General features: G+C 52.4%; 2 protein-coding genes across 4 annotated transcripts; both read left to right on the forward strand.

The window, feature by feature from the left end:
• Window positions 1–84: 84 nt before the first annotated feature.
• On the forward strand, window positions 85–1657 carry Icam4 (intercellular adhesion molecule 4 (Landsteiner-Wiener blood group)). 2 transcript variants are annotated; one of them, XM_027411479.2, is made up of 3 exons: window positions 85–888; window positions 980–1306; window positions 1446–1657. In XM_027411479.2, exons 1-3 carry the CDS (start codon window positions 522–524, stop codon window positions 1562–1564), a joined length of 813 nt encoding a protein of 270 aa, XP_027267280.1. In that variant the 5' UTR covers window positions 85–521; the 3' UTR covers window positions 1565–1657. The 2 variants fall into 2 exon arrangements, with proteins under 2 accessions (XP_027267280.1, XP_027267281.1); XM_027411480.2 differs by having other exon boundaries at window positions 1001–1306.
• A 523-nt stretch (window positions 1658–2180) lies between these two features.
• Window positions 2181–10352, forward strand: Icam5 (intercellular adhesion molecule 5). Of its 2 annotated transcripts, none has more exons than XM_035443498.1 (11): window positions 2181–3304; window positions 4158–4427; window positions 4566–4886; window positions 5434–5721; window positions 5966–6220; window positions 6317–6568; window positions 7478–7720; window positions 7800–8078; window positions 8177–8416; window positions 8943–9206; window positions 9873–10352. In XM_035443498.1, the coding sequence occupies exons 1-11, from the start codon at window positions 3223–3225 to the stop codon at window positions 10208–10210; spliced, it is 2832 nt and encodes a 943-aa protein (XP_035299389.1). In that variant the 5' UTR covers window positions 2181–3222; the 3' UTR covers window positions 10211–10352. The 2 variants fall into 2 exon arrangements, with proteins under 2 accessions (XP_035299389.1, XP_027267279.1); XM_027411478.2 differs by having other exon boundaries at window positions 2182–3304; window positions 9948–10352.
• Window positions 10353–18729: the final 8377 nt, after the last annotated feature.

Consider the following 18729-nt stretch of genomic DNA (forward strand, 5'->3'; position numbering starts at 1 on the left):
TCGAGACAGGGTTTCTCTGTCTAGCTTTGGAGCCTATCCTGGCACTCACTCTGGAGACCAGGCTGGCCTCGAACTCACAGAGATCCACCAGCCTCTGCTTCCCGAGTGCTGGGATTAAAGGCATGCGCCACCAATGCCCGGCGGTCTTTGTTTTTTTTAAGACAAAGTCTCTTTGTAACCCTGGCTGTCCTGGAACATGCTGTGTGGAATGGACTGGCCTCTAACTCGCAGAGATCTGCCTGCCTGTCTCCTGAATGCTTGGATTAAAGGCCTGAGCCACTACTACACCCACTGAAATTTATTTAATGACCTTTTGGGGCTTAAGTGAAAACGAAAGCCCCGTTCAGAAAAGTTCAGTGACTTCTGGTTGGCTGTGGGGTCTGATGTGTCATTCTGGAGTCCAGGGGAGGCGGTGTCTTCAACGGGGCTTCTGGGCCCACTCTGGGGCGTGGCCAGGGAGCCTTATCTCCGGGGCCAGCTGAAGCTCCCTGGCCTCCGCACCTCAGCGCGGGCTTTGTGCCATGGAGTCTGTCCTGTTCCCGTCGCTTTTGCTGGTAGCCGCCTATCCGAGGAGTGGGAGCCCCCAGCATGAGTGGATGCAAAGCCCTCCCATGCCTTCCGGGACCTCAACGCCTTTCTCAGTGCGTTTAAGCCCAGAGCTGGAGGCTGTGCCTCCCGGGGGCTCCGTGTGGCTTAACTGCAGCCACAGCTGCCCCCTGCCGGTGCGTTCCAGCCTGCGCACTCAGCTGAGGCAGGGAAAGACACTCCATGGCTCGGGTTGGGTATCTTACCAGCTACTGGATGTGAGGGCCTGGAATTCCAAGGTGCGCTGCGTCGTCACTTGCGCAGGAGAAACGCGCGAAGCCACCGCCAGGATCACCGCTTACAGTGAGGGAAATGGGGGCTCAGGCCGGGGTGGGGTAAGGGAAAAGGGTGGAGGAAGGGGGTAGTTTGCAGTTGTTGTAGGAGGTGCCTGCAGGTCTTACCCTCCTTGCCTTAGAACGGCCGAGAAGCGTGATCATGGAGCCTCCTGTCCTAGTGGGCCACAAGTACACTCTACGCTGCTATGTGACACACGTGTTCCCCGTGGGGTTCTTGGTGGTGAGCCTAAGGAGAGGTGGCCGGGTGATTTATTTTGAAAGTCTGGAGCGCTTCACTGGTTCAGATCTGGCTAATGTCACTTTGACCTACGTGATGCGGGCAGGACCCAACGACCTCTGGCAACCAATCACCTGTCATGCTCGTCTCAATCTCGACGGGCTAGTAGTGCGCAGCAGTTCTGCACCTGTTATGTTGACGGTCCTCGGTGAGGCACCCTGCAACCTCGGGGAATTGGTGCGGGAGAGGGGATGCTGCCATTCCAAGAGGGCCCACAGAACAGGTGTGGGCACTACTCTTGGAGGTCCTCAGACCTCCTCATTCCTGATTTTCACTTCCGCTCCCAGCTTTGAGCCCAGCCTCCAAAGCCTTGGCTTCTGCCTCCATCGCAGCCATGGTTGGGATCCTCCTGGCTGTGGGGGTTGTCTACGTGCGCAAGTACCAGGCCGTGCAGACTCAGTTATAAACGGGTGTTGATGCCTGACAAGAGGGAGAAAAAAGAAGCCCGGAGCAACTAATTCAGATACTCTTGTTGGATCAATAAAGCCTTCTTCCTCAGTCTCTGTCCTACGTTTCTTGGAGGAAGTGGCTTACTTTTAGGGGACTCCGCTTTCTCCAAATTCCTTGTCTAGGGTCTGAAGATTTGTAGCTCGGGGATAGTCCGTTTGCCTGGCCTTGGTTCCAAAAACCGGCACTCCAAACAACACTTGTGTGTCTCAAGGCACCTGACGTTTCTCCTACCAGACCGGCCTGGAGTCCCAGAACCGGAGTTCCTCTCCACATAGTGTTTTCCCTGGATTTATCCCCGCGGGTCAGAAGGGCTAAACTGGCCTCCTCTCCAGGCCCTGGGCTGGGGGGGAGGGCTGGCTCTTGGTATGGCTTTTCCTGATTGGCTCCGTGGATTCACACCACAGCGCTGATTGGAAGCTAAGTTTTCCTTCGCCTACCTCCTTTTCCACTACAGATCTTGCGCGTTACTAACGGAGACCAGTGGGTGGAGCTAGACCCGATACCCCGGGGTTACCATTAATGAAGAGGGAGGGGGAAAAAAGGATTGGGCGGGGCCTCCTGCGCGGAGTAGAGGAAGCGGATGCCCAGATAGGAAATCCAGCATAGCAACAAGTTAAGGATGATTGCTCGGGCTACATGGGGCGACGTCCATGTAGACGTCCATCCTGGCAACGTGTTTGTAGTCACCGAGCCAGGTATGCATGTGGGGAGGGGTGTCAAAGATTGCGGACATGTGCGAGGTCACAAGTGTCACCAGTTGATCTCAGGTCCAGCTTGGATGGCAGAATCTCGCTCTGGTTATCCAGCAGAGGCTGCAGTGCCCATGGCGAGGATGATCTGAGACTCGGTTCACAACAGCATTGTAGACACATTCCCGCTGCACCCTGGGTAAATACAGATCAGGTGCCGGAGCCGACTCTAATTTAGAAGACGCCCGCGAACGCTGCGCACACGCACACGTGCCCTCGACTCGCAGGCACTTGATCCCCTCCTCCGCGGAGGAGGTCTTAGGGGCGTGGCTCCCATCCTCAATCTGCTGGAGGTCAAAGCGAAGCATCAGTTAAGGAAGGAATCCCCACACCCTCCAATTAAAACTACCCTTTCGGCATACTACGACTCCCCAAGAAGAATCAACCCCACTTGCTCCAAGGGGCGCTGCTGGGAGAGGCCGAAGATGGGCGTGGCTTGGAGCCCTAGCGCGTTATCCCAGAATCTATACCTAGGATGGTGGAGTTTGGGCAGGGCTTCACAGCATCCCTCCCATCCTTCGCCACAGATGACGCGGGAGACCACGGTCGCCCCCGGAAGGCTTTAGACCATTAGGCCGACCTCCACGTCCCCCCACGGGGGACTGCTCTTGCCTGGTCAGCTCGTCTGCGTTAAGGCCGGGAGCAGCCCAGTGCGTGCTTGCCTCCCGCCAGTTCGCCCCCCATCACCGCCTCTGCCACCGCCTCCTCCTTGGAAACCAAGTTACCAACGTTTAAACCAATCCCTGGGCGCAACTCTACCACCCCCACACTCCACCCGCTGCGCTGCGCCGTCCTCCCAGCCCGGTTCTCCATCACTCGCGCTCCCCTCGCCTCCTGCGTTCTCCCCTCCCTGGCAGCGGCGGCGATGCCGGGGCCTTCGCCAGGGCTGCGCCGAGCGCTCCTCGGCCTCTGGGCTGTCCTGGGCCTGGGGATCCTCGGCATCTCAGGTAAGAAGAGTCCGCCCGTGGAGCCAGGTGGACAAGGCGGGGGCGGTTTTGAAGGACCCGAGAGGGCAGCCCGGGTGTCCCCTCCAAGCTCCGCCCTCTTCTTGCTTCCCACGCTTCTGCCGCCACCTGGAGCCCGGGGCTTCTCCCCATCCGTCCTCCACCCCAGCAAACCTCGATCTTCCAGATCTGAACCCAGCACCTTTTCTGGATTCGGGGTTTGGCACCCAACCCGGCTCAGGAGACACTGTGGCTTTCCTATTTTTTTCCTGTTCTGTCGTGCCCTATGGTTCACAGACTGGCATCATCCCTGTTCGTGATCCTCAAAGATCCCCCCATCTCCACAACTGTTATGACTCAGGCTCTGTTCCCCCTCCACCTGTAGCCCTAGCAACCGGCTTTCTGGGGCTTTTCCCGCGGTTCCTTTCCGGAGTCCAGCCTTGAGGCTTTCTGTTCAAGTTATTCAAGTTTAGGGACAGTCTCCTTTAAGCCTTTGGCTCAGTCTCCTCTCTACTTCGTTTTCTCCCCCAGACTTAATGTGTCTCCCCACCCCCATCCTGACGATCTGCCACAGTCTTGAGATTCACTTGGCTCCCCATCCCCCCTCTGGAGTCTCCTCCTCCCCACTATTGACGTGTGCATCGGAGACCCCGTTCTCCCTGCACCGAGTTTCCCTATCTCTGCCTTAGAAAGCGAGGCTTCCAGAGACAACCCCTCTGAGAGTGTGCCAGCCTCGAAGCTTGAGTGGGATGCGGGCCTCTCCTCGTCCTTGCAGAGACCCCTGATATGGGATATAGGGGCGCTAAGATTTCAGAGAGGGGGGGTCCCCAGGCTGAGCCCGCGTTTTCCCGGGCAGCGGTCGCGCTAGAGCCTTTCTGGGCGGACCTTCAGCCCCGCGTGGCGCTCGTGGAGCGCGGGGGCTCGCTGTGGCTCAACTGCAGCACTAACTGTCCGAGGCCGGAGCGCGGTGGCTTGGAGACTTCGCTGCGCAGGAACGGGACCCAGAGGGGTCTGCGCTGGCTGGCTCGGCAGCTGGTGGACATCCGAGAGCCAGAGACGCAACCCGTCTGCTTCTTCCGCTGCGCGCGCCGCACACTACAAGCGCGTGGGCTCATTCGAACTTTCCGTGAGTTCTGGGTGCTCACGCCCCTTAGGTCCCTGGACCTCCCCTTCAAGCTCCGCCCACCGGCCCTCATGCCCTCCTTCCCAGGAGCAACCGGGGGCGCACTGCAGCTTACTAGAGCCGAAGTTTCGTCCCTTGCAGAGCGGCCGGATCGGGTAGAGCTAGTGCCGCTGCCTCCTTGGCAGCCCGTGGGCGAGAACTTCACCTTGAGCTGCAGGGTTCCGGGAGCAGGACCCCGAGCGAGCCTCACGTTGACTCTGCTGCGGGGCGCCCAAGAGTTGATCCGCCGCAGTTTCGCGGGAGAGCCACCCCGAGCGCGCGGCGCAGTGCTCACCGCCACGGTCCTGGCGCGCAGGGAAGATCACGGAGTCAATTTCTCGTGCCTCGCGGAGCTGGACCTGCGGCCACAAGGCCTGGGACTCTTTGCAAACAGCTCCACCCTCAGACAGCTCCGCACCTTTGGTGAGTGTGAACCCTAACTGACAGGTGTTAAGTTTAGTGGCAACCAGGTGTAGTGGCGCACGCCTTTAGTCCCAGCACTTGGGAGACAGAAGTAGAGGTAAGGCAGATCTCTGTGAATGTAAGTCCAGACTGGACTACGCAGGGCTGCGTAGTGAGATCGCCTAAAGTTTAGCACCTAGCCCTTCACGTGTACTAGTTTAAAGTGTTTACATGGGGTTTTTGTTTGCTTATTTTTGTATTTATTTATTGAGAGAGGGGAAGAGGGAGAGGGGGAAGGAGGGAGGGAGGGAGAGAGAGCGCGCGAACGTGCGTGTATGCACATGCCACGATGCATATGTGGAAGATAAAGGACAACTTTAGTGGGAGTTGGTTCTCTTCTTCCGCCTTCGGACCCAATCAGGCTTGGCGGCAAGCACCTGTATTCGCTGAGCCGTATCGCTGGCCCTTTTGTATTCTTATGATGAAACTAAACAATGCATGTAAATTGTTTGGTCTACACTGAATGCTTAATATGTAAACTCAAGATCTGGTTCTTTTTCTCCCCCAGCCTTGCCTCCAATTCCCCCGAGCCTGGTTACTCCCCGATTCTTAGAAGTGGGCTCAGAAAGGCCGGTGAGCTGCAGTTTGGATGGACTGTTTCCTGCCCCGGAAGCCAGGGTTTACCTCTCGCTGGGAGATCAGAGGCTGCAGCCTGACGTGACCTTCGATGGCGACAGCCTCTTGGCCACTGCCACAGCTACGCCAAGCGCAGAACAGGAAGGCACCAGACAGCTGTTATGCAGCGTGACCCTCGGGGGCGAAAGCAGGGAGACCCAGGAAAATCTGACTGTTTACAGTAAGGGGAATCGAGGAGGGGGCTTCAACGGCTGTGTCTGGGGCTAGAGTCTCACCGAGGCAGAGCCTCTAAAGTGGGCGGGCCTCCACACCCGAACAGGCAGGGCGGGAGAGTTTCCAGGCAGTAGTGGAAGGAAGCTGGAAATGAATGGAAAGAAATAGGTGTGTGTGTGGGGGGGACTGAGTTACCTGAGGGGGGAGTGCCAGTGAACCCCACCCAATGCTTTACACACACACCCCTCCAGGTTTCCCTACTCCTCTTCTGACTTTAAGTGAGCCAGTAGCCCCTGAAGGGAAGGTGGTAACCGTAAGCTGCTGGGCTGGGGCTCGAGCCCTTGTTACCTTAGAGGGAATTTCAGCTGCGGTCCCGGGGCAACCCGCTGAGCTCCAGTTAAATGTCACGGAGAAGGACGACAAGAGGGGCTTCTTCTGCGAAGCTGCCCTCGAAGTGGACGGGGAGACCCTAAGAAAGAACCAGAGCGCTGAGCTTCGTGTCCTGTGTGAGTGGGTGTTCACCCTATCTTTGTGACCTCCAAGGACTATATCTATGGCCCTATCTTTAACCTAACTGTGTTCCCTCTGCCTCATGCCTGCAGATTCACCCCGGCTGGATGACTCAGATTGTCCCAGAAGCTGGACATGGCCTGAGGGTCCAGAGCAGAGCCTCCGCTGCGAGGCCCGTGGAAACCCGGAGCCCTCAGTGCACTGTGCTAGGCCTGATAGCGGGGGCGCTGTGCTGGCGCTCGGCCTGCTGGGTCCAGTGACTCGCTCCCTCGCAGGCACTTACCGTTGCACAGCAGTCAATGGCCAGGGCCAGGCTGTCAAGGACGTGACCCTGAATGTGGAGTGTGAGTAAGGAGAGGTGGACATGGGCATCTTTTGGTTCTTGGAGCTCGGGGGGCTGGCCTACACAAGAAGCAAAGAGGCCCGCCCCAGCAGAATTAGAAAAACCCTGAAGGGAAGTGGTGGGGTGTTCATAAACTTGGTGGTGGTGCCTGGGTACAGTCCAGGAAGAACAGCAGTCAAAACAGTATACCTGGGAAGGTCCCATGAACTCTTTGTAGGAATCTGTCAAAAGCACCCTGAGACCTCAGCAAAGGGGCCTGATCAACTGAGTATCTTCAGAACCCATGTAAAGGGGGGGAGGAGAGAACTGACTCCAACCTCCACACATGGGCTGGGTCATGCTTTCCCACACAAATACCACACAGAGTAAAAGAAGAAACAATCAGTTCAGGCAGGAACTAAGGAGACACTCTAGGCGGGGCGGGGAGGATATGTGAACTGGCTGACACCTTTAATCCCAGCACTCTGGAGGCAGAGGCAGACCGGTCTCTGTGAGTTCTAGGCCAGCCTGGTCTACAAAGTGAATTCCAGGACTGCTAGGGCTATACACAGAAACCCTGAGAGGGAGGGGGAGAGATGAGGGAGAGGGGAGAGAGAGATCTCCCATGCAGGATATAGCTTGCCAAACCCTTTCTGGAAGCAGAAGGTAGAAAAAAAAGGTCATTAGGGAATCAGATGGGGCTCCAGATCCAAATTTGGGCCTGGGTTCAATAAGTAGATTATTTTCCTAGCATGTATGAAGCCCTGGGTTCCACTCCCTGCATGGCATAAACCAGGCACAGTTAAAGTCCCGAACTTAGAAGTAGGAGGCAGGAGGATCAGGAGTTCAATATAGTTCTCAGCTACATAAGGAGTTCGAGGCCAGCCTGAGCTATTGGACATCCTGCCTTAAAAAACAAAATCCGTTCCAGATGCCCCAGCGCTGGACAGTATAGGCTGCCCAGAACACATTACTTGGCTGGAGGGAACAGAGGCATCGCTTAGCTGTGTGGCACACGGGGTCCCACCGCCTAATGTGAGTTGTGTGCGCTCTGACACGGACAGAGTCATGGAAGGGTTGCTGCGCGTGACTCGGGAGCACGCTGGCATTTACCGATGCGAAGCCATCAACGCTAGAGGATCAGCAGCCAAAAATGTGGCTGTCACCGTGGAATGTGAGTAAGGGTGGCTGGAGAGAAGCCCACACATGTATCCTCTGTCCTCAGTGTGAACTCCTATTTCCCTGCTTCCTAGATGGTCCCAGTTTTGAGGAGCTGAGCTGCCCGAGCAACTGGACGTGGGTAGAAGGATCTGGAAGGCTGTTTTCCTGTGAAGTTGACGGGAAGCCAGAACCACGCGTGGAGTGCCTGGGCTCCGAGGGTGCCAGCAAGGGGGCGGTATTGCCCCTGGTATCCTCAAACCCTGGTCCTAGAAACTCTGTGACCTCTAGTAATCTTTCACCGGGTATCTACCTCTGCAATGCCACCAACCGGCACGGTTCCACGGTCAAAACTGTCGTCGTGAGCGCGGAGTGTGAGCGGGGAGGGGAAAGGGGAGGTGGGCGGGAAATGCAGGGTATCCCAGGGTCCCTGTCTTCCCTGACACCCCTCCTTCTGGTGGCTGCTCTGCAGCGCCGCCACAGATGGATGAATTCAGCTGCCCAAGTCATCAGACTTGGCTAGAAGGAGCTGAGGCTACGGCGCTGGTCTGCAGTGCCAGGGGCCGCCCCTCTCCACGGGTTCGCTGTTCCAGGGAGGGTGCCGCCAGGCTGGAGAGGCTGCAAGTGTCCCGGGAGGATGCGGGGACCTACCGTTGTGTGGCCACCAACGCGCATGGCACGGATTCACGGACCGTCACTGTTGGTGTGGAATGTGAGTGAGGATAACGCTGGATGGAGGCAACTCACCGCTAGAAAAGCTCCTCGAGGGCTGGGGTGTAGTCCAGTGGCTGGAGTGCTCGGTTAGCACGCACAAAGCTGGGCGTTCTAGTTCCAGTTTTCTTTCATTCTATCACTCGGGAGGCAGAGGCAGGCTGATCTCTGTTCCAGGACAGCCTGATTTCTGTCCATGAGAGCGACAGCCTAGCCTACAAAGGGACTACAGGCCCCCAGAATTACTTAGGCCCTCGCTCGCTCTCGCTCTCTTTCCTCTCCATCTCAGCCATGGGGAAAAATCTCAAACCCATGGGAATTCAGAGGGACTTCTTTCAGTACCCCTCAGTAAGAAACAAGCACCTTTGTTTCCACAGCAGGTGGGTGGTGGGAGTCGGACTCTCATAGGAGGAAGTGGTTTTGCCCGCCCATCCCAGAAGGGGTGCTATCAGGCTGCTTGAGGAATCCCTATCCCGAGGATGCTTGATTAACGCCCAGTGCTGAGCAGCCTCTTCGTGCCCCTGCAGACCGGCCTGTTGTGGCGGAGCTGGCGGCCTCGCCTCCAAGTGTGCGGCCAGGCGGGAACTTCACCCTGACCTGCCGTGCAGAGGCCTGGCCTCCAGCACAGATCAGCTGGCGCGCGCCCCCTGGAGCTCTCAACCTTGGCCTCTCCAGCAACAACAGCACTCTGAGCGTGTCAGGCGCCATGGGCAGCCACGGCGGCGAGTATGAGTGCGCAGCCACCAATGCGCATGGGCGCCACGCGCGACGCATCACGGTGCGCGTGGCCGGTGAGTGGTGGGCTCCTGGGGTGGAGGTGGGGCGAGGGACATGCAACACGAGTGATGCAGGCCTTGGGATGACTGGCCCCGACTCTGCCTCTCAGTATGCAAGACCAAAGGGGGCCAATGTAGAGGCCAAGGGGAGGGAAGTGGAGGCAGAGAGAATTGACAAGAGCCAGAACAATGCTGCTCCTGTGTTCCATGCTGGAGGGATATATGGGAGGTAAAGAAAGAATGATCCAGGTCATCCTCAGCTATACAGGGACTATAGACCAGCCTATGCCACATAAGACCTTTTCAAACACACAAAAGGGAGAAGACCCCCTAGGACAGGCCGGTGTGTGTGTGTGTGGGGGGTCTTATTAGAGTGGGTACTAGGACCCAGTTCACTCTCCACGTGTCACCGCGGAGGAACTGGGGTCAGAGATGTCCTCGGAGTAGTTTATGGTGGGCCCAATTCTTGTCTGTCATGGGGCTGGAGTGTGTCAGAGCTAGAGGAAGGCTGAGCTGGTCCCCCCTGTCTATCCCCTTAGGGGGATGGGAGAAGTTGGGTCATTTTTGGAGAGTATAGGGAGTCTAAGAGCTTATAATCACATGGCCTAAGAGGGGTATACATTGGTATTTTGGGGTCCCCCGATGCTGGAGAGGCCTTCCTGGGACCTCTTCTTCCAACAGGCTGCAGTAGCAGGTGCATAGAGGGCTTGGGGAGACTAGGGGTTTGCCCACCCTGGCGAGGATGTGCGCCCACAGGTCCGTGGCTGTGGGTCGCTGTGGGCGGTGCTGCAGGGGGCGCGGCGCTGCTGGCCGCGGGGGCTGGCCTGGCCTTCTACGTACAATCCACGGCCTGCAAGAAGGGCGAGTACAACGTCCAGGAGGCCGAGAGCTCCGGCGAGGCGGTGTGTCTCAATGGCGCTGGCGGGACACCGGGCGCCGAAGGCGGAGCCGAGACCCCTGGCACTGCCGAGTCACCTGCAGATGGCGAGGTTTTTGCCATCCAGCTGACAGCCCAGTAAGCCGGCAGCCAGCCCCTCTCCCCGGGGGTGTCTGCAAGCATTGGGGTGGGCATATGTATTATTCATGCTCTTTATTTATTCAACTCCAGGGGCATCACTTCCATTTTCTACCCATTCCCCTCAATAAAGTTTTTATAAAGACTCTGTGTCTCTGTCTGTAATTGAATTCCAATCTCAAGATATATATATATATATATATATATATATATATATATGGGAGAGGGTTTCCAATAGCCAAGGTTGGCCTGAAACTTTCCATTTGGCTGAGGATGATCTTGGCCTCCTGATCCTCTGCCTGTAATTCCAGTGAACACCACCACACTTGGTTTGGAGTACTGAGAACAAAACCATTTGCTTAAGACTGGGTCCTATGTAACCCAAACTGAACTGGAACTTCCTCTGCCTCCACCTCTTGAGCCAGCACTCATGAGTTATTCATTCAGGGTGGTACACGACTTTAATCCCAGCATCCAGAGGCAGGGACAGGTGGATCTCTGAGTTCAAGGCTAACCTGGTCTACAAAGAAAGTTCCAGGACAGCTAGAGATACACAGAGAAGCCCTGTCTTGAAAAAAAAAATTATTTGTTGAGGGGCTGGAGAGATGCTCAGAGGTTGATACTGCTGTCTCTCTCTCTCTCTCTCTCTCTCTCTCTCTCTCTCTCTCTCTCTTGGTTTTTCAAGACAGGGTTTCTCTGTGACTTTGGAGGCTGTCCTGGAACTAGCTCTTGTAGACCAGACTGGTCTCGAACTCACAGAGATCCCGCCTGCCTCTGCCTCCCAAGTACTGGGATTAAAGGCATGCGCCACTAACGCCCGGCACTGCTCTCTCTTAAAGAGAACCTAAGTTCAGTTCCTAGCTCTAAGGGACTCAGCCTCCTCTCTGGCCTCCACAGACAGACATATACATACACACATAGATGAAATTAAATTAAGTAGTTCTTCATTCAAAGCACTTCTTATTTTTATGAACTCCCATGTTTCCAGTATACTCCAAGCCATCTGTGCACCATGAGACCTGGAGCTGAGGCTTGACCTGGTTCTAGACAGCTTCCTGCAACGAAAGGATGCTTGGGCAGGGTGGAGACCAGCTTCTTTTCTGTCCCTACCACTTATCTCTTCTGCCCAGTGGCTGCCCTCTGACCCTGTAGTTCTCTGAGGTGGGAATGAAGGTAGTTCCCCCAGGCCTGGTCACAGTCACAGCAATGCTCCTTTCCCAACGTGCAATGCCATCTTGCCCCTTGCCAGTGGCCTGTGGATTTCCAGCATGAGTAAAAGGCTAAAGGTGTCAGGGCAGCTGTGAGTGACAAGGACCTGCATTCTTGACACTAGAGACTGGAGACAGGAGGATCAGAAGTTCAAACTAACCCTTGGGTAAGTATCCAGTTGGGGCCAGTCTGGGGCAAGAACAGAAAATGTTAAGGGGGCTCAGTTGGTAAAGTGAATGTCTCAAGATCTGAGTTCAATCCCCAACATCCTTGTAAAAGTAGAGGTGGATGTGGGCCTGCCAAGGAGCTCAGTGGGTAAAGGTAATTGCTGCACAATGTGGCAACCTGAGTTTGATCCCTGGAAACAACAAAAAGGTAGAAGGAGATAACAGCACAAAGTGTGCTTTGCCCTCACACCACACACTAAGTGTGTCACAGCCACGGGAGGTAGAGACAAGCAGATACCTTCAGCTTTATTTTCCATCAGTCATAGCTACAGATCCTGGTGGGGATGAGTGGGTAAAAGTGCTTGAAGCCTGGGGGGGGGGGCTGGAGAGATGGCTCAGAGGTTAAGAGCACCGGCTGCTCTTCCAGAGGACCCAAGTTCAATCCTAGCAACCACACGGTAGCTCACAACCATCCGTAATGAGATCTGGTGCCGTCTTTGGTGTGCAGATGTACATGGAAGCAGAATGTTGTATACATAATAAATAAAATCTTAAAAAAAAAAAGAAAAAGAAAAGTGCTTAAAGCCTGATGATGTAAGTTCAGTACCAGGACTTCCATGGTGGAAGGGGAAAATTTACTCTGAAAATTGTCCTGTGACCTGCACACACACACACACACACACCAATGGGCAATGGCTTCCAGCCCTTGGGTCCACTTTCCTCTTAAAGAATGAACCCACTCTCGACACCCGTGTCCACCTGTATCTCAGCTTATCCACCAACATGTCTTTCTTCTCTGCCTGTCACAGTCCACTGTTGATATGTAAACACAGGGATCAGCTGCAACCCCCACAGTGCAGCACCTCCCCTGCCTCCTCCCAGAGCAGACGCAGAAGGCGAGAACAGCTGGGCCTTCTCTCCACAGCCTCCTCCTCATTTTCTGCTCCCTGAAAAGCAGGAACACACAGCTCTGGCGAGGGAAGTGGGTCTAGGCAGCTCCTACCTCCATTGGTTGCTCAAAGGCAAACATTTAATCAGCAAAGATGAGAACAGGAAGCAGGGCAGGAGACAGCAAAGCTATGCCAGGGACACAAGTAAGACAGCAAGTGTCAGCCCCTGCAGGCTCCTTCAATCATCTCTTCACACCTATCTGCCTCCTCCAGGGTTACAAAACCCTGCTGTCCAGGGAAGTTCCTGTTAGCTTTTATTTATTTATTTATTTATTTATTTATTTATTTATTTATTTATTTATTTATTTTTACGGTTTCTCTGTGTAGTTTGGCTGTCCTGGAACTTGCTTTATAAACCAGAGTGGCCTTAAACACTCAGAGATAGCCTGCCTCTGCCTCCTGAGTGCTGGCATACATCATGGCTAGGGAACTGATGCTCCTAAGCAAAAGATTCGATAGAAAGCCAAGTTGTGTGCGGAGGAGGAGCTTCTGGAAGGCTGTAAAGCCTGAGGAGTGGTTCACAGCAGACAACCACGATGGAACAGTACAGATGAAGACCGTCAGGCCTGTCCCAGGGGTGGGTAATTATTCCCCCAGACTAAGGAGTGTGCATTTCTCTCCAGCAAAGGTTATGTTAGTGTTGGAGATGGTTTGCCCAGTCAGGAACTTCCTGAACAGCCAGGTATGGTGAGTGGGGAGGCAACACCCACCATGCCAACCCAGGGCCTGTCTGACCCAGGGAGCCTGCGGGTGCAGCAGGGGAAGCTGGGTCACAGTCACTGTTGTAACTGAGTAGCTCTGAGCAGACTGAGTCAGGCCTGCTGACTTGGTCAGAGGTTAGTGAGAAGCAGGGAGGCTCTGTGGAAGAAGTCTGGGATACGGAAACAAAGGCTGAGAAGAATGGCAGAGGGTTACAGGGGCTGATTAAGTTAGTGCTTCCTATCCTCGCTTTGTATCCAACCCTGATCTGTGGAGGAAGCACAAGGTCTGTATTGGACCTTCCTCCTAGCTGTGAACTTCTGGGGTCACCTGACAACTGCTGAAAACATGTGACAACAGACTTTCAGAGTACTTCGCCAAGGTTGTCTTTGTAACCCCACTGTTGGTTATGGAACGGGGCCTGGGGATGTTGCCCTGTCCTGTCTTCTAGAGGAGCAGAACTTGTGTGTGTGTGTGTGTGGTGTGTAATTATATATCTATCTATCTAGATATAGATAGATAGATAGATAGATAGATAATATATTTTATATGCAACTATACAGACATACACACATATATAAATGGGATTATTAGAATGGCTTACAGGCTATGGCTCAACTAACTAGTCCAGCAATGGTCATCTGTCTAAAAACATAAGGTCCAAGAATCCAGTAGTAAATGGACAGAACTAGAGAGCACCATTCTGAGGGAGGTAACCTAGACCCAGAAAGACAAATATGATATGTACTCACTCATAAGTGGATATTTGACATAAAGCAAACGATAGTCAGCCTACAGGCCACAACCTCAGAGAACCTAGGTAACAAAGAGGACCCTAAGAGAAACTTATATGGAGATCCACCTAGGAAGGGGAAAAAGACAAGATCTCCTGAGTAAATTGGGAGCTGGGCCCGGAGAGGGGGAGGATGGAATGGGAGAGGGGAAGAGGGAAGGGGAGTGAGGAAAATGTATAGCTCAATAAAACAAACAAACAATAATAGAAAAAAATAAAAATGGAGGAAAAAAAAGAATCCAGTTGAGTCCCTGAGGCTGGATGTCTCAGCTTGTCTTCAGAATATTCTGGAATCCCAAAGAAGCAGGCTCTAAACTGGGCAGTGGTAGCACATTGGCGCACGCCTTTGATCCCAGCACTCGGGAGGCAGAGGCAGGCAGATCTCTATGAGTTCGAGACCAGCCTGGTCTACAGAGCGAGTGCCAGGACAGCCTCCAAAGCCACAGAGAAACCCTGTCTGAGGAAAAAAAAAAAAAAAAAAAGAAGCAGGCTCTAATGCCAGTGAAGGAATGGACTTCCCAGTAAGAGTGAGGCAAGTGGGGAAGAGAGCAAGCTTCCTTCTTCCATGTCCTTTATAGAGGCTGCCACAGAAGATGTGGCCCAGATTAAAGGTAGATTGTCGCATCTCAAAGATCTGAATTAAAAAGGGTCTTCCTATTTCAAAAGATTTAATTTAAAAAAATAACGCCTCACAGGTTATGTCCAGTCATTTAGGTTTTAGTTGACAACTAAGAAAGCTATCATAAGTCCATGCCTTGTCAATTTGACAAGTTCATATTTCCTTATGTCTTGCTTAATTTTTGAATTAAAACAGCAACCATGTCATAATTGTGCTTAACATGATGTAACGATCTCTCATGCACTGAGAAAGTGTTACAAATTTAGAATGGGTGGCAATGTCTCTTGAGGGACTTTTTTTTTTTTAGAAAAACAAACAATAATTATCAATAAATGTGATAATTATTAATATTCTCTTAAGTGATGCAATATAATAAAGAAATCACAGAAAGTAAATGTAGATATTTGTAAAATCACATTCTTAACAAAATATGACAGAAACATTTGTCAATTATAATCCTCTTTTCTTCGATGGTCACGTGGCCTCAGCTGGTATTTACAACTGCCTTCCTCTGCCTCCCATTCTGGATTTCCTCCACCCTCAGCAAGCACCTCAGCAGGTCTTGGCTCTTCCCCCGAGGAGTGACCCATACCTTCATTCCTGAATGGTCTGCGCCCTTTGCCATCCTGTCTGGATTAGGTTGTTGTAGTTTTCCACTGACATTAATCACAGGACATGGTAGCTCCAAGAGATGCCCTAAAGGAGCTCCTGCACTCCAGACATAATCCTTCTTACCTCCATGTGGAGAGACATCCAGTTTCCCCATGGTAATCTGGGTCAATCAGCCCTCCAGACACTGTTACTTTACTCTTTTCTTAGCCTGTTGGCTTAAAAGCATCAGAAGCCCAAAGTGGCCAGGTGGTAGTCTGAGCTTCCAGTTCAATGGCATGTTTGTTGTGGCTCCCAGCACTAACTCACCACTTTAGAACCAAAGCTTCTAGGCCAGCAGAATTTCAGGTGGCAGGACAAGGAAGCAAAAAGTTTGCTAGTGGCTCACTTTGTGTGACAGTGAGTGGAAACATTACCTTTGCCATCTCTAGATTCCTGGATGTGTGAACCCTGATTGTGGGAGAAACTGTAGCAAGTATTAGAGGCTGATTCAAAGAATATACCTCCTCCAGGCGTTGGTGGTGCACGCCTTTAATCCCAGTACTCGGGAGACAGAGGCAGGCGGATCTCTGTGAGTTCGAGGCCAGCCTGGTCTCCAGAGCGAGTGCCAGGATAGGCTCCAAAGCTACACAGAGAAACCCTGTCTCGAAAAACCAAAAAAAAAAAAAAAAAAAAAAAAAAAAAGAATATACCTCCTTTGGAGAACCCTGACCCAGCCCTCCAGGCTGCTGCTGGTGTTGTAACTGTGGTTTTTTTGTTTCTAGTTTTTTGTTGTTGTTGTTTGTTTTGTATTTTTTCCAAGACAGGGTTTCTCTGTGTATCCCTAGCCATCATAGAACTTATTCTGTAGACCAGGCTGGCCTTGGACTCAGAGATTTGCTTGGCTCTGTGTTGCTCCAACATCCAGGTGCTGGGATTAAAGAGGTGGGCCACCATGCCCATAACTGTTTTCAAAAGGCCATTCCATCTTTCTATCAAGCCAGCTGCTTCAGGATGGTGGGGAACATGATAAGACCAGTGGATTTCATGATTGTGGGAGGTGGCTTTGGCAGGGGAATTACATGCAAGAAAGGAAAATTCATATTCAGAGTAAGTTCATATTCTACTTCAGTAAGTACAAAGCATTGTCCTTTCATGGAAGAAGTGGTCTGATTTAGTCAACCTGTCACCAGGTCACTGGCTGATCACCCCAGGGAATGGTGCCCTATCTGGGATTCACTGCTGGTCTCAGCAGTAGCTGTAGCCAGGTCAGCCTTGGTAAGTGGAAGTCCGTTTCATTGAGCCTATGCATAACCCCATCTCTGTGACCATGGTCACTTGTTCATGGGCCTAATGCTAATGGGCAATGTCAGGGATGGCTGGGGAAAGAGGCTCCCTGTCCACAGAAGGGGTCATCGTATCTACTTAATTATTGAACGCCTCCCGAAGTCACTTTTTTTTTTTTTTCTTTTTGGATACAGGGTTTTTCTGTGTAGCCCTGGCCATCCTGGAATTCTCTCTGTAGACCAGGCTGGCCTGGAACTCTCAGAGATCCACCTGCCTCTGCCTCCCAAGTGCTGGGACTGTAGTGGGACACCACTGCCCAGCTAAATTGATATTCTTAAAGAATTATTTGTTGCCAGGTGATGGTAATGCACACCTTTAATCCCAGCACTCGGGAGGCAGAGGCAGGCAGATCTCTGTGAGTTCTAGGCCAGCCTGGTCTATACAGCAAGTTCTAGGACAGACTCCAACGCTACACAGAGAAGCCCTGTCTCAAAAGAAGAAGAAAGAAGAAGAAGAAGAAGAAGAAGAAGAAGAAGAAGAAGAAGAAGAAGAAGAAGAAGAAGAAGTAGTATTTGTTACAGGCCAGGGCATTCTGAACATTGCTTTGTCTGCCCATCACAATTAACAACAATCACTTTGCCTTTGGTGACTCAGTGCTACTACCTGACCCCTGCTACTTTGTGGCCCAATTAAACCCATTGCATTTAATCCATCAAACTGAGCAGCAGTGTCTCCAACCCTAAGGTCTAGTACAAGGAAAAGGGCAACAACAAAGCTCTTCAAATGTGCTGGTACCCCTTTTACCGTTTTTACATCTTACAGGATTAGTGAAGGGCAGTCTTCTGGGTCTTCCCAGTGTGGAGGATTAGGTTTACAGTGTACCCACTTTGGCATTACAATTTCCCTGAGCCTTACATCCCTTCATCAACACTAAGCCAAGGGTTATCAGGCATCTCCAACTCATTTTCAGTAAGCCATTTTTTGACAAATGCTTCAGTCAACCATTCAAACACTTTTGACACCTTTTTTAAAAACTGTGGGAGCTTCCATATTAAGTCTAAAATATTCATTCAGGGGGTTCGTATGAATAAACTCAGCGGGATCCGGTTTCATGTTCATTCTCTGGGAAAGTCTTTGTCATGCAGATGACATAAAGCTAACCTCTGAGTGTTCTGCAGATTAAGGAACCCATGAGAGACAATCCGGTACAATGGCACTTCTGTCTTGCAAACCTACTGGGGCTGCGCTCATTAAAAGAAAGAAATCTAATGCTGGGCAGTGGTGGTGCACTCAGGAGGCAGAGGCAGGTGGATCTCTAAGTTTGAGGCCAGCCTGGACTACAGAGTGAGTTCCAGGACAGCCAGAGCTACAGAGAAACCCTGTCTGGGGAAAAAAAAAAAAAAAAAAAAAGAGCTAAGAGTCCAAAAGGTACCCTGCATGGGTGAAAAAGACACTCCTAAAGGTCATAAGTTTATTGAATGGAAACCCCAGTGCCAAGGGTGGGCTTCCTTAAGTGTTGCAGTTCTGAGGGGAAAGGTATCCTGGCAGTCGGGAGCCAAAGGACTACCAAAAAGTCACACTGCACAACAAACATCACACTGTTGAGCCTGAAATCCAGAACCCGAATCAACACCACAAAACCGACTGATGCAAAAACAGAGTTTGTGAGTTAACTCAATTCCCTCTGTGCGAAGCCGCCACGGCAGTGAGAACAGGAACAAGAACAGAGCAGGAACAGGAACAGAGCAGGAAAGACCCAGGATAGAGGGAAGGGGATTTATATAGCAGCCGGCCAGGAGGGAGGGGCTTGGGGAACGCCAAACCCGCCTAGCTACAGGCTTGTGATTGGCTTAAGCCCTCCAAAACTGCATAGTTACAGCCTTGGGATTGGCTCAAGCCTCGACAGAGCTGATTGGCTGCCCTGGGTCCAAGCCCTCTGAATGGTGATTGGTTGCCCCATGAAGTGGCAGGAATTCCCAGTCTAGGGGAATCGCCAGCCTGAGGCAATTTCAAACCCAGGGGGAATGCCAAGCCTGCTGGCCTGGGATTGGTCAGTTTTTCTAGCTCAGGGATTGGTTAGTTTTGAGTCGGGGCAGAGATGGCTCTGATTCCAGGGCTAAAGTGTGTTTCTTTCTATGGTTCTTTTTGGCTTATTGGCTCAAATTTTAGAGCCTGTGTGAATTTCTTTTACATGTCCGGAATCTAGGGGCC

Source organism: Cricetulus griseus, chromosome 4 (genome assembly GCF_003668045.3).
Source record: "Cricetulus griseus strain 17A/GY chromosome 4, alternate assembly CriGri-PICRH-1.0, whole genome shotgun sequence".
NCBI classification, from domain to species: Eukaryota; Metazoa; Chordata; class Mammalia; order Rodentia; family Cricetidae; genus Cricetulus; species Cricetulus griseus.

What these genes read in the sequence shown, in the direction of transcription:
- Icam5 (XM_035443498.1), top strand. Translation starts at nt 3,223, where the DNA reads ATGCCGGGGCCTTCGCCAGGGCTGCGCCGAGCGCTCCTCGGCCTCTGG. An exon ending in TGGGCTCATTCGAACTTTCC is followed by an intron (nt 4,428 to 4,565) that starts GTGAGTTCTGGG and finishes CGTCCCTTGCAG; the next exon opens with AGCGGCCGGATCGGGTAGAG. An exon ending in TGTCGTCGTGAGCGCGGAGT is followed by an intron (nt 8,079 to 8,176) that starts GTGAGCGGGGAG and finishes GCTGCTCTGCAG; the next exon opens with CGCCGCCACAGATGGATGAA.
- Icam4 (XM_027411479.2), top strand. Translation starts at nt 522, where the DNA reads ATGGAGTCTGTCCTGTTCCCGTCGCTTTTGCTGGTAGCCGCCTATCCG. An exon ending in CGCCAGGATCACCGCTTACA is followed by an intron (nt 889 to 979) that starts GTGAGGGAAATG and finishes AGGTGCCTGCAG; the next exon opens with GTCTTACCCTCCTTGCCTTA. An exon ending in TGTTATGTTGACGGTCCTCG is followed by an intron (nt 1,307 to 1,445) that starts GTGAGGCACCCT and finishes TTCCGCTCCCAG; the next exon opens with CTTTGAGCCCAGCCTCCAAA.